The sequence below is a fragment of the Bos indicus genome, chromosome 5, assembly GCF_029378745.1.
Source record: "Bos indicus isolate NIAB-ARS_2022 breed Sahiwal x Tharparkar chromosome 5, NIAB-ARS_B.indTharparkar_mat_pri_1.0, whole genome shotgun sequence".
NCBI classification, from domain to species: domain Eukaryota; kingdom Metazoa; phylum Chordata; class Mammalia; order Artiodactyla; family Bovidae; genus Bos; species Bos indicus.
In genome coordinates, this window is record NC_091764.1 from 89139155 (window position 1) to 89152997 (window position 13843).

Here is a 13843-nt window from a genome sequence, read left to right on the forward strand (position 1 = left end):
TAAGTTTCTATTCCAGCCTATTCAACACAGACCACACTGTCTTGGACTTTCTTGTCAACTACTTAGGCAACCTACACAAAGCTATGTGGGCTGGTGGTGAGAGTTCCTAAGGGGAAAACCAGTGTTAGTTTTATTATTACTTAGACTCCAGTGAACAACATAAAATTCCTTACCTGCTGCATATAACAGGTGGATTCAGGATCTGAGGAGAAAGATCAGGGGCGCTCTGTGTGTAAGTTAAGGCCCGGTGAGAACTTAGGCCTGATTTGGCAGTTGTGTCGGAAGACTCTGGGAACTGCACTGCAGAAACTTTGCTGACCGGGCTGCTGGCAGGGGTCCCGTGGAGAGGTGAGGAACAGGGTGAGGAAAGAGGTGAAATTTTCACAAGGGAACCTAATAAACAAAGAGAGAACTGTTAAGTCCTAAGTAAATGTCTTTGAAAGTCAAAATTGCAGCTCTTAGCCTTCCCTTTGGACTCCTTTTAACTCAGGAAGGACTATGTGAGTCCTCAGACCACAGGGCCGGCCTCCTCTGCAGACAGGCTGCACAGTGGGGGCATCACTGCAGCATGAAATATGAGAAATGAATCATCATGAAAATTCAGTGGCAATGCTAGCAAGTTCAGTAAAAGCCCTGGTGTCCTGGAGTAACTTCAGGACAGAAAGATATTATTTTCTAATTTTTATTGGAGTATAGAACTCCTTATTGCCAAATTCAGACTTAAATTGAAGAAAGTAGGGAAAACCACTAGACCATTCAGGTATGACCTAAATCAAATCCCTTATGATTATACAGTGGAAGTGAGAAATAGATTTAAGGGCCTAGATCTGATAGACAGACTGCCTGATGAACTATGGAATGAGGTTCGTGACATTGTACAGGAGTCAGGGATCAAGACCATCCCCATGGAAAAGAAATGCAAAAAAAGCAAAACGGCTGTCTGGGGAGGCCTTACAAATAGCTGTGAAAAGAAGAGAAGTGAAAAGCAAAGGAGAAAAAGAAAGATATAAACATCTGAATGCGGAGTTCCAAAGAATAGCAAGAAGAGATAAGAAAGCCTTCTTCAGCGATCAATGCAAAGAAATAGAGGAAAACAACAAAATGGGAAAGACTAGAGATCTCTTTAAGAAAATCAGAGATACCAAAGGAACATTTCATGCAAAGATGGGCTCGATAAAGGACAGAAATGGTATGGACCTAACAGAAGCAGAAGATATCAAGAAGAGGTGGCAAGAATACACAGAAGAACTGTACAAAAAAGATCTTCACGACCCAGATAATCACGATGGTGTGATCACTGACCTAGAGCTGGACATCCTGGAATGTGAAGTCAAGTGGGCCTTAGGAAGCATCACTAAAAACAAAGCTAGTGGAGATGATAGAATTCCAGTTGAGCTATTTCAAATCCTGAAAGATGATGCTGTGAAAGTGCTGCACTGAATATGCCAGCAAATTTGGAAAACTCAGCAGTGGCCACAGGACTGGAAAAGGTCAGTTTTCATTCCAATCCCAAAGAAAGTCAATGCCAAAGAATGCTCAAACTACCGCACAATTGCACTCGTCTCACACACTAGTAAAGTAATGCTCAAAATTCTCCAAGCCAGGCTTCAGCAATATGTGAACCGTGAACTTCCAGATGTTCAAACTGGATTTAGAAAAGGCAGAGGAACCAGAGATCAAATTGCCAACATCCGCTGGATCATGGAAAAAGCAAGAGAGTTCCAGAAAAACATCTATTTCTGCTTTATTGACTATGCCAAAGCCTTTGACTGTTTGGATCACAATAAACTGTGGAAAATTCTGAAAGAGATGGGAATACCAGACCACCTGATCTGCCTCTTGAGAAATTTGTATGCAGGTCAGGAAGCAACAGTTAGAACTGGACATGGAACAACAGACTGGTTCCAAATAGGAAAGGGAGTACGTTAAGGCTGTATATGGTCACCCTGCTTATTTAACTTATATGCAGAGTACATCATGAGAAACGCTGGACTGGAAGAAACACAAGCTGGAATCAAGATTGCCAGGAGAAATATCAATAACCTCAGATATGCAGATGACACCACCCTTATGGCAGAAAGTGAAGAGGAACTCAAAAGCCTCTTGATGAAAGTGAAAGTGGAGAGTGAAAAAGTTGGCTTCAAGCTCAACATTCAGAAAATGAAGATCATGGCATCTGGTCCCATCACTTCATGGGAAATAGATGGGGAAACAGTGGAAACAGTGTCAGACTTTATTTTTCTGGGCTCCAAAATCACTGCAGATGATGACTGCAGCCATGAAATTAAAAGACGCTTACTCTTTGGAAGGAAAGTTATGACCAACCTAGATAGCATATTCAAAAGCAGAGACATTACTTTGCCAACAAAGGTTCATCTAGTCAAGGCTATGCTTTTTCCTGTGGTCATGTATGGATGTGAGAGTTGGACTGTGAAGAAGGCTGAGCACCAAAGAATTGATGCTTTTGAACTGTGGTGTTGGAGAAGACTCTTGAGAGTCACTTGGACTGCAAGGAGATCCAACCAGTCCATTCTGAAGGAGATCAGCCCTAGGATTTCTTTGGAAGGAATGATGCTAAAGCTGAAACTCCAGTACTTTGGCCACCTCATGCGAAGAGTTGACTCACTGGAAAAGACTCTGATGCTGGGAGGGATTGGGGGCAAGAGGAGAAGGGGAAGACAGAGGATGAGATGGCTGGATGGCATCACTGACTGGATGGACGTGAGTCTTAGTGAACTCCGGGAGTTCATGATGGACAGCGAGGCCTGGCCTGCTGCGATTCATGGGGTCGCAAAGAGTCGGACACGACAGAGTGACTGATCTGATCTGATCTGATAGATGATTTACAATGCTGTGTTAGCACATCAAAGTGAATTCCCATATAGGCCATTGCAGAGTATTGAGAGAGTTCCCCGTGCTATACAGCAGGTTACTATTAGTTTCCTATTTTATATAGTGACTTCACTTTCAATTTTCACTTTCATGCATTGGAGAAGGAAATGGCATCCCACTCCAGTATTCTTGCCTGGAGAATCCCAGGGACAGGGGAGCCTGGTGGGCTGCCGTCTATGGGGTCGCACAGAGTTGGACACGACTGAAGTGACTTAGCAGCAGCAGCAGCAGCAGCAGTGTGTATATATTGATTCCAATCTCCCAATTTATCTCCGCCCCCATCACTTATATTCTGGTGACCATAAGGTGACCATCTGTAACTCTACTTGTTTTGTAAACATGTCCATTTGTAACCTCCCCCCCGTTTTTTTTGTAGATTCCACCTATAAGCTATATCATATGATATTTGTCTTTCTGCAGAAGGGTATTATTTTCTCCTCCCATTTTTGTTTTCTCTTGGCATTCTGACCTGATGATAATAGTTAAAAACTTCTCATGTGTTTGCCTTCTCTTTCGTTATGAGGTTTTTAGTAGCAACAGGATCTGCCATAGTTTTCAACATTAATGTATGTGGAGCAGAGTTTTTTGGCAGGCATTGGCTGCTTAGTGGTGGTAATGGTTTCGTTGCTAAGTCATGTCTGATGCTTGTGACCCTGTGGACTGTAGCCTGCCAGGCTCCTCTGTCCATGGGATTTTCCAGGCAAGAATACTGGAGTGGGTTACCACCTCCAGGCAATCTTCCTGATCCAGGGATCAAACTTGTGCCTCCTGTGTCACAAGCAGATTCTTTATCTCTGAGCCACCACTGGTTGCTTAAAATATGTAAATGAAGAAGATCCATTTTTGAGGGAGTTTATTAACCATCCACACTTTCAGTGAAACTAACTTTTGTGTGTCAGAAACTGTTTGGATACATTGAAAAATGTAACATGATCCATTTCAGATGAAACAATGACTTCAAGCTCAAATGATAAGTGTGGACATTTGTGCCAAACTGTGTTTACTCTTGGTTGTGAAAATTTTAAAGAGCACTGGCATCCATTTCCAAGCACTGACGTCTGAGGACCGGGATGATGTCTTTTGAAGTTACTCTCTCCAAATACAGAGAATACAGCCTGCACTAAAACTGAAGGAGAGAGAGAGAGAAGTTCTAACCAGCCTCCCGCTTACTATTTCTCATGACCACATGACTAAACAGTCTACTGTAAAGCAAATAAAATGAAATCCTTAAAAGTCATTTTTCTATTGCTCATCACTCTGGGGAGACATATAGCCAGCGATATTCACATCACTGAATAAGATGTGTGGTGACCTGGCAGCTGGCCTAGTTTGCTTCCAATGTCCAGTTCTCTCAAAAGTTTTATTTGTCACAGCCAGAGGTTTTCTGGTCCACTGAAAGGAATATTAGGCTTGTTGATTGGCTTTTATAATGTTTAAGTTTCTTGTTAGCACTGCTATTTATTATTTTGTCTACTTTAAAATATAAGAAATTATACTCTTTCTTTGATTAAATGTGGAGGCTAGCTACCCCTCCAAGGCCTTTTCTCAATATTTCTATGGATTCCTGATCAACAGCTCAACCTCTGCCTATGTTGAACAAATGAAACCACTTTGACCCAGGAAGATTAAATAACCTCCCCAGGGTCACAGTGAGAGGAAATAGGAGAATATGGAGTGAGCCTAGCATTCTTGGTAGATTGTGCTTTATTAGCACACTATTCTATCAGAAACGACCCAACGAGGAAGGAAAATTCATTGTCTACTAGGTTGCATGTTTTGCTCTTTACAATCACATACCTTATGGTTTGCATTTTGATTTCTATTACTACTGAAAAGATTTAGCTATTTTACCAAAGAAAAATCAAAGTGTTAGTTGTGTTTGACTCTCTGCAACCCCATGGACTGTAGCCCACCAGGCTCCTCTGTCCATTGGATTCTCTATTCAAGAATATTGGAGTAGGTAGCCTTTCCCTTTTCCAAGGGGTCTTCCCAATCCAGGGATCAAACCTAGGTCTCTTGCATTGCAGGCAAATTTTTCACAGTCTGAGCCACTGCTGACAAACTATATCCTTATGTAATTTCCTGAGCCAAAAGACACCTAAGTACACTGGATTTTTAACTCACTGTTTTCCAACCAACCTATCATTGTGTGCAGCAAGTAAGTTACAAGTGTTCTGGGAAGTACTAACAGTTGTACATTTTTATCAATTTGAGTGCTCCAGAATAAATTAAATTTTATTATGATCACTAATATAATTTGATTTTCTTATTTTATAAAATAAATACAAATTTCAAAAACCTCTCAATTCTTTTCATTTCACCACAGCTATCTAACATATTTGCACATATCATTATACAAATATATAAGCTGTCATATAAGAAAAGTTAGAAAGTGTTAGTTTAATTTAGACTATTTATTAAATTAAGGCCGACTGAGTCTCCAGATAATCTTAGAAAAGCAGCTTAACCATTAAGGAGTTGGATACTAGTTCGATGTGGTTTAAAGATTATCAAGGTATTTGCACAGAGTAAGTATCCCAATGATTTGTTCATTTAACAAATATTGATTGTGCGCCCCATTCCAGGGAGTAAAGGATGCGATAGTGAATGAAAGAAAATTCCCTGCTCTTGGAGCTTTCAGGGGAGACAGAAACTAGAGAAAGAAGAGAAGGAGGAAGAAGAAAGGGGTTTGGGGAAGAAAAGAAAGTCAGGGAATTTTAACTGATACAAAGCAACTATTATACAAAGTAAGCTAAGTCAGAAAGAGAAAGACAAATATTGCATATTAATGCATGTATATGGAATCTAAAAAGATAGTACTGATCACCCTACTTGCATAGCAGCAAAGAAGACACAGACATGTTGGACACAGTGGGGGAAGGAGGAGGTGGGATGATGAGAGAATAGCACTGAAACATAAACATTGCTATATGTAAAACAAATAGCCAGTGGGAGTTCGATGTATGATGCAGGGAACCCAAAGTCAGTGCTCTGTGATAACCTAGAGGGGTGGCATGGGGATGGAGGTGGGAGGTGGAGTCAAGAGGGAGGGGACATATGTATACCTATGGCTGATTCATGTCGATGTATGGCAAAAACTATCACAATATTGTAAAGTAATTATCCTCTAATTAAAAAATATATATGTATATATACACACCACATAAGTAAATATATTTCATACCCAGAAAACAAATAATGCAGAGGACAGAGGATCAAGAAGGACAGAATGCCCTAAGGCTAACATTTGAACAGAGGCTTGATAAAATAAGGAAGACATTTAGACAAGTATTGGGGAAAACATGTTCCAGAAAGAGGGACCTACCCGGGGGTTGTCAGAGGACCAGTTAGGAGGTCAGTGTGACTGCAGGTTAGCAAAGAGGAAGGAGGGGAAGGGAACATGGCCAGAGAGATTGTGGGGCAAGGTTGCATGGGGCTGGCCAGGTCATGGCAAAGTTTTAATTCTGGCATCATTTTTTTTTTTTTTAAGGAATTATCTTTTTTGTGGTGGTTGTTTTTTGTATGTTTTGTTTAGCTGCATTGCAAGGTATGAAAGATCTTAGTTTCCTGAGCAGGGATTGAAACCGTGCCCCCTGCAGTGGAAGCACAGTGTCTTAACCACTGGATCACCAGGAAAGTCCCAGTTGGGTGGCCCTAGTGGTAAAGAACCTGCCTGCCAATGCCAGAGACATAAGAGATGCGAATTCGATCCCTGGGTCAGAAAGATTCCCTGGAGGAGGGCATGGCAACCCACTACAGCATTCTTGCCTGAAAAGTCCTATGGACAGAGGAGCCTGGTGCCTACAATCCATGGGGTCACAAATGATCCATACAGTCCACAGAGCAGGACGTGAATGAACAACTGAGCACACAGGCACACCAAAGAGGCTCCTGACAGGCACCGCTTTAGGCAATTTCTTAATTATTCTGATAACTAATTGTGAGTTTGGGGATAGTTTCCTAGCACTTTTTAAAAGTAGTTGAAAGCCTGTGGGAACATGATCCATTTCTGTCTGCACACATATATTTTCTGAAGGCAATTTATGAGAGGAGTGATTTTCTTCACTGTTGATTTTTAATAGCTGCCAGCTGATTCACTTAGAGACATGCAATTCGCTCTTAAAAATTTAAAAATCCACTCAATGATTAGAGTTCTTGGAACTTAGGGATTAACAAAATTTAAAACAAATAAGCAGAACTAAAGACTCCAGACTTACTGCCTGGAATGAAATTTAAAATGAACCTTGTAACAGAGGAAAAACACTTTGCTTCTGCAAGGGTGTGAGGTTACATATTTTGAACGATGTGAACAAGCAGGGGTCTTGGCAACCCCCTGAAAAGCAAGAACATTTTATTCTACAGGTGAGAAGATAAAGGCATAAACATATAAATTTCTTTTTCCTCAAGCCAAACTATTTCTCACAGTGTGTGTTATCATAGTCTACTTAAAATTTTAAAAGCAGAAATGGTTAGGAATGCTGTAGGAAATAGCCATATATTTACATATATTAGTCTTCAAATAGGAGAGATGACAAATGTAGAGAATAATCAAATAAAAGAAGTGAAAGTCGCTCAGTCATGTCTGACTCTTTGTGATCCCATGAACTATACAGTCCATGGAATTCTCCAGGCCAGGATACTGGAGTGGGTAGCCTTTCCCTTCTCCAGGAGATCTTCCCAACCCAGGGATTGAACCCAGGTCTCCCGCATTGCAGGCAGGTTCTTTACCAGCTGAGCCACACGGGAAGCCCAAGAATACTGGAGTGGGTAGCCTGTCCCTTCTCCAGCGGATCTTCCCAACCCAGGAATCGAACCAGGATCTCCTGCATTGCAGGTGGATTCTTTACCAACTGAGCTATGAGGGAAGACTACTCTTTCTTAGAAGGAGAGATTGCAAATAAAATTATTTCACAGGAAAAGGATATTATTATATGTCATCAAAAACAAATTATTTTATAAGATTATTTAAAGTGTAATCATGTCTAAAGTTAGAGGGATAGAACTGATAACCCCTGAAGTCTCACCCAATCTTATGTTACACAAATACACACACACACATACACATGAAGGGACTGAGATAAATGTGCATGCTCTCAAACATATTTATCCTCATTTTTCTTGAATAATTTTAAGAGACTCCAGGAAAAAGACCCAGCTCATGAAATACAATTCTTTGGATGATTCAGACCACTCTACACTGAAATACTTAAAATTAAAAATTTAAAAATTAAAAACGTAACTTTAAAAAGTTCTAAAGTACCAACTCCTTTGAGTAATTGAGTCTTTAATTCCTTGCTCCTGAGAACATGAGAAAATGTGGGTCAAGACACAAGGAACTTTGGGCAATCAAAAGGAGATGATAAACAATACTGGAGGGAAATGATTTAAGTGAATCCATCTGTTTGTGCTTTAAAATTCTGTTTAATTTTCATTGAACAAAAAAGGGACCAGCCTGTCTGATAAATACATGCCTCTTCTCCACACCCACAGGAAAACAGCCCCAATATTTTTCCAAAACAAAAAGTAAAATTACACAGATGCAAAAAGGAAAAAAAAATCACAATGCCATAATTCAAGTTGTCTCTCATTTCAAATTTTCTATAGGCAAAACTCAGTCTAACTTTCAGGTATAGAGATATCTGTAATCATTGCAATAGGATTATCAGAATCATAAAATTTATAAGAATCTGGAAAGGGAACGACTCACTGCAGCTCTGATAAGCATGAATTAGAGAGATTTCAAAAGTAGAATGACAGAAAGGCATTTTTACATATTCAGCGACTCAGAAAAGCAACACAGAAATATAAATTATATTTATATCTCCTGTTTTCAGGCTTTAATCAAAGGACTCATATGTGATTTCATCCATTTATTTTATATTAGTAACTGCATAATAATTGGTTGTGCTTCAACTGTTTAAATGAATACTGATGGATGGAGCCAGAGGACTCACTGTTTACTTGATTTGCGCAAAGAACAGATTTCATTAGTCCCATCTCAAAACAGGTCGTTTATCTTCCAGTGTTTCTGTACTCTAAGTTTACGCTTGCATCCCCCTATCTCTTCTGCCTACTGCTTCTTACTTTCCTCCTCACACTTTATTTAATTCCATTTCCTTACTCTCTTGGCCACATAAAGGGGCTTTTCTCTGCCTCTTTCCACATTTTCTTGAAACCTGGGGCAGGGGTGGGGGTTGGGGAGGTGGGTGTAGCAGGGCATCACACTCACTTAAATCACATCTATTTGGCAAATCACCCCCAACCAGCCATCCATGCAGGGAGATGAGTTCCCAAACAGAAGGGCCCATCTGATCAGGTAGAACTGTACTTGAGTTTCAGCTCTCTTGACTCTTGGAAAGTTTTCTTCCTTTTGGCAGACTTTCAGGGATTTAAACAATTCAGCATACATAGGATATAGGTTACTTTATAAACATTTAGCTCTGCTGTGAGAGCAGTCTAAAGATGGCACAATGCAAAATCCTTCCCAAACCAATCAATGACAGAGATGTTTTATGTACTTTAAGGCAAGAATGTGGGAGGCTCTTGCCGTTACTGTGACCCTTGTGTGTGTGTGTGTGTGTGTGTGTGTGATTCAGTAGTGTCCGACTCTTTGTGACCCCATGGACTGTAGCCCACCAGGCTCCTCTCTCCATGTTATCTTCCAGGCAAGAATACTGGAGTGGGTTCCCATTCCCTTCTCCAGGGGATCTTCCCAACCAAGGGATTGAATCCACATCTCTTGCATCTCCTGCATTGGTAGGTGGATTGTTTAACACTGGGCCACCTGAGAAGCCCAACTCTCATCTCTACCATCTGCCTTTGTGGTATCCTCTGTGGAGCCTCTTTTCCTTTCACCTGTTGCCCTTCTTAAGCACAGGCATATGAAGTCAGGAGCAGGGCACAGAATCTGAGGTTGTTCCTCAAGTCTGTCTCATCATTTGCTCTATTATTTCTAGGGAATACACTAACCATTAATTTCTATCTTCTTGACTTTATCATGTTGATAAAGAATGTTATCTTAAGAATTTTAATTTCATGACCTAATGAAGAAATTGAGAGACAGAAAACCAAATCCTTTCATTATCTTGTCCTCGGCTAGGGACAAGACCAAAAAAAATCCTAATTTTAAGTTATCTCAATTTGTCATCCCCATTTTTTTTCTAATAAGTCTTTAGGACAAAAGAAAGAATTCTGGATTAATTGTGTGGCCTTGGGCAAGTTACTCAACATTTCTGCCTCAGTTTCCTCATCTGAGTCTGTTTTCTGAGCAATACAAGAGTGCAGAACATTTCAATTCATCCTTCATCCCTTGGGTTACTTGTCATTATTGTCTCACATTTTAATTATTTTCCTTAAAAATCTTTTAAAAAATACCTACAATCTGAAAATATTGGGTTGGCCAAAAAGTTTGGGTGTTTCTGTAACATCTTATGGAAAAACCCAAATGAACATTTTGGCCAACTCAATACTATTATTTATGCATATCATGTTTGTTTGAATGTAATCATGGTTTTCTAATTTATCTGTTCATCATTTCTATTATACCTTACAAATTTTCCTCTGCTCCTTTTCTTTCTAAAATATAAACTTCTTTAGTTAAGATCTGGTAGGTGGTAAAGTTGTGACTTGCCTGAATATGTCTTCAATTTATTTCTACTCTTTCGAAACAGATTTGCCTGGTGTACAATTTTAGGTTGACTATCATATTCTCTCAAAACTTTGAAGAAAACATTTTTCTGTCTTCTGACTCCATTTATTTACAACAATTTTGCTCTCAGACTGACTGAAGGGACATATCTCTGGCTAACTTCAAGATTTTTTTCATCTCTGGCATTCTGTGATTTCACTATTCTGTGTCTATGTTTAAATTGTTTGTTCTTTGTCCTTTCCTCCTCAAATAGTTTATGTTTCCTATCCTCTACTAAAACTATGATTATGTATATTAGACTTCCTGATGACTCCTCCTAAGGCTCTCAGAATCTATTACATTTTCCAACTTCTCATCTGAGCTTCATTCCGTATACTTTCTTCACATTCTCTGCCTTCCAGTTTACTAATTCTCCAAAATTTTAGTAGTCTTTTATGACATTTAACTTGTCATATTTCCCTGATTATATTTCCAAAAGTCATTTAGCTGCCCTGCAATTATGTCTTCTCTCATTTCTATCTTTTATGCCCTCATGTTTTTCTTCAAACAACTGAGTATTTTTTTTGTCATTTAAATAACTTAATATGTATTTTAAATTATTTGGCTGCACAGAGTCTCAGTTGCAGCATGTGGGATCTGGTTCCCTGACCAGGGACCAAACTTGGCCCCCCTGCATTGGGAGCATGGAATCTTAGCCACTGGACCACTAGGTACATCCCACTCAACACCTTTAGAGATCTGTACAGTTGTTTTCCTGGTTTTTCTAACCTGTGTTATTTCCTTGCATGTTTACAATGATCTGGTTTGTAAGTTCAAGCTGGTTTGAATTTTATATGTTGAAGCTGCATGGCTGTTAACTGGTGATGCTTTCCTCCAAAAATTACCTAAACATATTTTGTAGGGAGCCAAGGGGTCCTTCCTGACCTGCCTCTTAAGAAATCTATATGCAGGTCAGGAAGCAACAGTTAGAACTGGACATGGGACAACAGACTGGTTCCAAATAGGAAAAGGAGTATGTCAAGGCTGTACATTTCACCCTGCTTATTTAACTTATATGCAGAGTACATCATGAGAAATACTGGGATGGATGAAGCACAAGCTGGAATCAAGATTGCCAGGAGAAATATCAATAACCTCAGATATGCAGATGACACCACCCCTACGGCAGAAAGCGAAGAACTAAAGAGCCTCTTGATGAAAGTGAAAGAGGAGAGTGAAAAAGTTGGCTTAAAACTCAACATTCAGAAAACGAAGATCATGGCATCTGGTCCCATCACTTCATTGCAAATATGGGGAAACAGTAGAAATAGTGACAGACTTTATTTTCTTGGGCTCCAAAATCACTGCAGATGGTGACTGCAGCCATGAAATTAAAAGACTCTTGCTCCCTGGAAGAAAAGTTATGACCAACCTAGACAGCATATTAAAAAGCAGAGACATTACTTTGCCAACAAAGGTCCATCTAGTCAAGGCTATGGTTTTTCCAGTAGTCATATATGGATGTGAGAGCTGGACTATAAAGAAAAGTGAGTGCTGAAGAATTGATGCTTTTGAACTGTGGTGTTGGAGAAGACTCTTGAGAGTCCCCTGGACCACATGGAGACCAGTCCATCCTAAAGGAAACCAGTTCTGAATATTCATTGGAAGGACTGATGCTGAAGCTGAAACTCCAATACTTTGGCCACCTGATGTGAAGAACTGACTCATTTGAAAAGACCCTGATGCTGGGAAAGATTGAAGATGGGAGGTGGAGAGGATGACAGAGGATGAGATGGCTGGATGGCATCACCAACTCAATGGACACGAGTTTGAGTAAATTTTGGAAGTTGGAGATGAACAGGGAGGCCTGGTGTGCTGCAGTCCATAGGATTGCAGAGTCAGACATGACTGAGTGACTGAACTGAACTGAAGGCATCCTCTGAACTAGGGTCACTTGTTCACTCACTCAATCCTGTCTGACTCTTTGTGACCCCATAGACTGCAGCATGCCAGGCTTTCCTTGCTGAAGCTCATGTTCACTGAGTCAGTGATGCCATCCAACCATCTCATCCTCTGTCGTCCCCTTAGCCTCCTGCCATCAATTTTTTGTATCATCAGGGTCTTTTCCAATGAGTCAGCTCTTTGTATCAGGTGGCCAAAGTATTGGAGTTTCAGCTTCAACATCAGTCCTTCCAATGAACATTCAGGGTTTATTTCCTTTAGGATTGACTGGATTGATCTCCTTGATGTCCAAGGGACTCTCAACAGTCTTATCCAATACTGCAGATTGAAAGCAAGAATTCTTCTGTGCTCAACCTTCTTTATGGTCCAACTTTCACATTCATACACGACTACTGGAAAAACCATAGCTTTGACTATATGAACCTTTGTCAGCAAAATAATGTCTGCTTTATAATACACTTAAGTGCCCCTTTAAAAGTCTCAGGTTTAATATGGAACGCTCAGATTCAGTTCTTCCACCTTGCTGGGGTCCCAAATGAGCCTCTGCATTTCTGAGCTCATCTGAATTTGCCCTCAGTGCAATCTCTATTTAAATATTTTCCCACACAGACCTGTTTCTGACCCTCATGAACAATAAATTCTAATCCTCAGGTCATGAATGACTTGTAAGATTCAAAAGAATAATAAATTTTTCTAAAGAGCAGAGAGGACCAGATTAATTTCTGGAAAACCAGATTGCCTTTAGGGATTTCTTTCAGTAATTTCATGCCACTAAAATGGTATTTTCTGGAGGAATTGTCTTCATATGCTCACCAGTAGAGATTTAAGCCAAAGTTTTTGTCACTCAGTCATGTCCAACACTTAGCAATCCATGGACTGTAGCCTTCCAGGCTCCCCTGTCTATGGAATCCTCCAGGCAAGAATACTGGAGTGGGTTGCCATGCCTTTCTCCAGGGGATCTTCCCAACCCAGGGATTGAACCCAGGTTTCCTGCATTGCAGGCAGATTGTTTCACAGCTGAGCTACCCAGGAAGAATAGTTTCAACAGTTACCAGTATAAACTAGGTGATCAAAGGGGAAAGAAAGTACTAAATTTTCTCTTCTAGATGGAAGAAACAACAGAAGTCCTTCCTTAAGTTGTGCTGTTTAAAATTAAGCTTATATTCCAAGGTAGCCTCTTGAAATATTAGTGGAATGTGAGTACTGGTTCTCTAACCCTCATAGAAACACTACCATTTCAGGACTTCTGCTTCTGGCTATAATGCAATAATTTGCAGTAAATCCATCTATTTGTTCTTTGAGAATGAATAGAAAAGCTGAGTTAAAATAAAAAAGCTATCATAGCAAGGCAACCAACTTGGA

General features: G+C 40.1%; 1 protein-coding gene across 3 annotated transcripts in view; it reads right to left on the reverse strand.

Annotated features, from left to right (window-relative positions):
* The window catches only part of PDE3A (phosphodiesterase 3A), a 370054-nt gene that overhangs the window by 46466 nt on the left and 309745 nt on the right, over nucleotides 1-13843 (reverse strand). For all 3 annotated transcript variants that reach the window (XM_019961483.2, XM_019961484.2, XM_070789996.1), the window contains exon 6: nucleotides 174-393. In XM_019961483.2, coding sequence (XP_019817042.2) covers nucleotides 174-393 — 220 coding nt within the window. The remainder of the gene's footprint in view (nucleotides 1-173; nucleotides 394-13843) is intronic.